The 2,755-nt window shown below is 29.9% G+C and overlaps 1 protein-coding gene across 1 annotated transcript; it reads left to right on the top strand.

The window, feature by feature from the left end:
- Positions 1-598: 598 nt before the first annotated feature.
- On the top strand, positions 599-2,095 carry LOC136079463 (uncharacterized). The gene has a single exon (XM_065795202.1). The coding sequence runs from the start codon at positions 599-601 to the stop codon at positions 2,093-2,095; it is 1,497 nt and encodes a 498-aa protein (XP_065651274.1).
- Positions 2,096-2,755: the final 660 nt, after the last annotated feature.

Here is a 2,755-nt window from a genome sequence, read left to right as displayed (position 1 = left end):
GTTTATTCAGCTTGTAAGAGTCAAGGAAATCAAAGGAAATCAATTCTGATATAAAAGAAACTTTGTGGTCGAAAGTTGTATCAGGGGCTGCCAAAAAAACGAATGACCAATTGTCACTTCTTTTTGAAACCACAAAAGAACGTAAAGAGCAGGAACGCAAAGAATTAAATGTCATCATCTATGGATTACAAGCTGACAAAAATGACAAATTACAAATAAATAACTTACTTAGTGCTATTGAATCCGATAGAACTAGAGTTAGATCTATTCGCCGCCTTAAATCTAAAGGAATCATTGATCCTTTGCTTATCGAGTTTGAAGATGTAAATAGCAAAAATATGGTTCTTAAAGCATCAATTAAGTTAAGAAAAATCGAAAAATATGTAAATGTGTACATAGGTCGTGATCTAACAGCAAGTCAAAGATTCATTCTCAAAAAAAATTTGATAGAACGAAACGAAAAAACGCGTCAAGAAGTGAAGAAGAAAAAATAAAGTTTCATTACGGTATTAGAAATGATAATCTTACTAGAATTTTCCACAAATAGCCACTAGCAACCACTAATTTAGAACCGTCATCAAAAATAACCTTAAAACAAATGATAAATAATGACTATACTCAAATAAAATCTAAACATATTCAAGATCAACCTTTCGACAAAAACACTTCTTACTTTGACTTGGATAAAGCCACTGTTTTTCTTAAAAGATTTAAATTATGTTTTTCTAATCAATTCTCAGTGTTTCATCTAGATATTCGTAGCATTACCAAAAACTTTGAAGAACTCAAAATCCTACTATTTAATCTAAACTTTAACTTTAGCTTAATTTGTTTAACGGAAAGCTGGATTTTAGATACATCATTTTATCAAAATTCTAATTTTATTTTGCCCAATTATAAAGCCATTTGCTTTGAACGTAAATCTTTGAAAACAGGTGGAGGTATATGTGTCTATGTGCTTGAAGAATTTACTTATAGAATTAGATATGACCTGTCGTTTTCTGAGCCAGATTTCGAATCTTTCACTATAGAAATTTATAACAAACCATCAAAAAATATTATCGTAACAACTTCATACCGACCACCAAACGGAAGTTTAAACAACTTTAAAAATCACTTAAATGACTATTTTGAAATCGCATGCAAAAAAAAGAAAGATAGCTCGTTTTTATTTGTTGGAGATTTTAACGTGGACTATCTCAAATATAATGAAAATATTAAAATACAACAATTTTACAATCGCTTTAATGAGTTTGGAATGGTGCCTATAATAAAGAAACCAACAAGAATCACGCAAAACTGTTATTCTGCAATCGACAATATTTTCACAAACACTCTTTTCCATTCCATATTTAAATCAGGCATTATTCGAAGTGACATGAGTGACCATTTTCCAGTCTTTGCAATTTTCAAAAAACCAAAAAATATACTAAAGAAAAATTCATTCTTAAAAAAAAGAATCTTTACCACCCAAGCAAAAAATATGTTTAAACTAGAATTGTCTTCTATAAATTGGAACTTTGTATATCTCGAGACATGCGCTAACAAAAGCTACAACCTATTTCTAAATGAATTTCTTAATTTATACGTCAAGCATTTTCCTAACAAAACTAACCGAATTAAAACTAAAAGACTTCTCAACCCTTGGTTTTCAAAAAACCTTTTAAAGTGTTCGAAGCGAAAACAAAAGTTGTATATACGTTTTATTAAATCAAAGAAAGATCGCGACAAGCATAATTACTTAAACCACAAACTTCTATATAAAAGAACCGAAAAAATAGCCCGAACTACATATTTCAAAAACAAGCTATTGAGCCTAAAAAGTAACGGGAAAAAAACATGGGATGCAATTAAAGAGATTCTCGGTAAACAAAAAATTCACAATAAAGTCTTACCAAGCGTGATTACCGTTGACGACACTCAGATCTCTGATGGTAAATCAGTAGCAACAAAATTTAATGAGTTTTTCGTAAACATAGGTCCAAACTTAGCCAGTAAAATTAAACACACTCCTGTTCATTTCTCGAATCTATCGAAGTCTGATAAAAACTTAGAATTTAAAAACTCACTAGTAAAGAACTTGAGGATTCGATGAAAAAACTAAATACTAATAAAGCAACAGGTTATGATTTTATTTCAGCAAGCATTATCAAAGATTGCTATGGATTTATTAAAGATGTTTTATTAGATGTTTTTAACAAATCGCTCAATACAGGTGTTTTTCCAGATAAACTTAAAATTGAAATTATTACACCCATTTTTAAAACAGGAGATGAAAGTTCGGTTTCAAATTATCGACCTATTTCAGTGTTACCAGTTTTTTCTAAAATCCTCGAGCGTATCATGTATAATAGGTTATTTTTCTTTTTGGACGAAAACAATCTTCTTTATTGTAACCAATATGATTTTCGATCAAATTACTCTACGGAGCATGCACTTATGCAACTAGTTAAAGTTATTAGTGGAGCATCTTCTCATAACAATTTCACTTTAGGTATATTTCTAGATTTTTCAAAAGCGTTCGATACCGTTAACCATCAAACTTTACTAGATAAAATAAAATGTTATGGAATATGCCATACATACCATAAATGGTTTACCAGTTACTTAACTGATAAAAAACAGTTTATATCTCTAAATGACGGTTTTCAGACAAACAAACTTAAAATATTATGTGGGGTTCCACAGGGCTCCATCTTAGATCCTCTACTATTTCTAATATACGTCAACGATCTATATAAAGCATCAAATACTA

This window comes from Hydra vulgaris, chromosome 04, assembly GCF_038396675.1.
Source record: "Hydra vulgaris chromosome 04, alternate assembly HydraT2T_AEP".
Lineage (NCBI taxonomy): Eukaryota > Metazoa > Cnidaria > Hydrozoa > Anthoathecata > Hydridae > Hydra > Hydra vulgaris.
The sequence above is the reverse complement of the archived record's forward strand: the minus strand, read 5'-3'. Positions and strand labels throughout refer to the sequence as shown.

Bases quoted from the DNA above. Each gene is read 5' to 3' on its own strand.
- LOC136079463 (XM_065795202.1), top strand. From the start codon at position 599: ATGATAAATAATGACTATACTCAAATAAAATCTAAACATATTCAAGAT.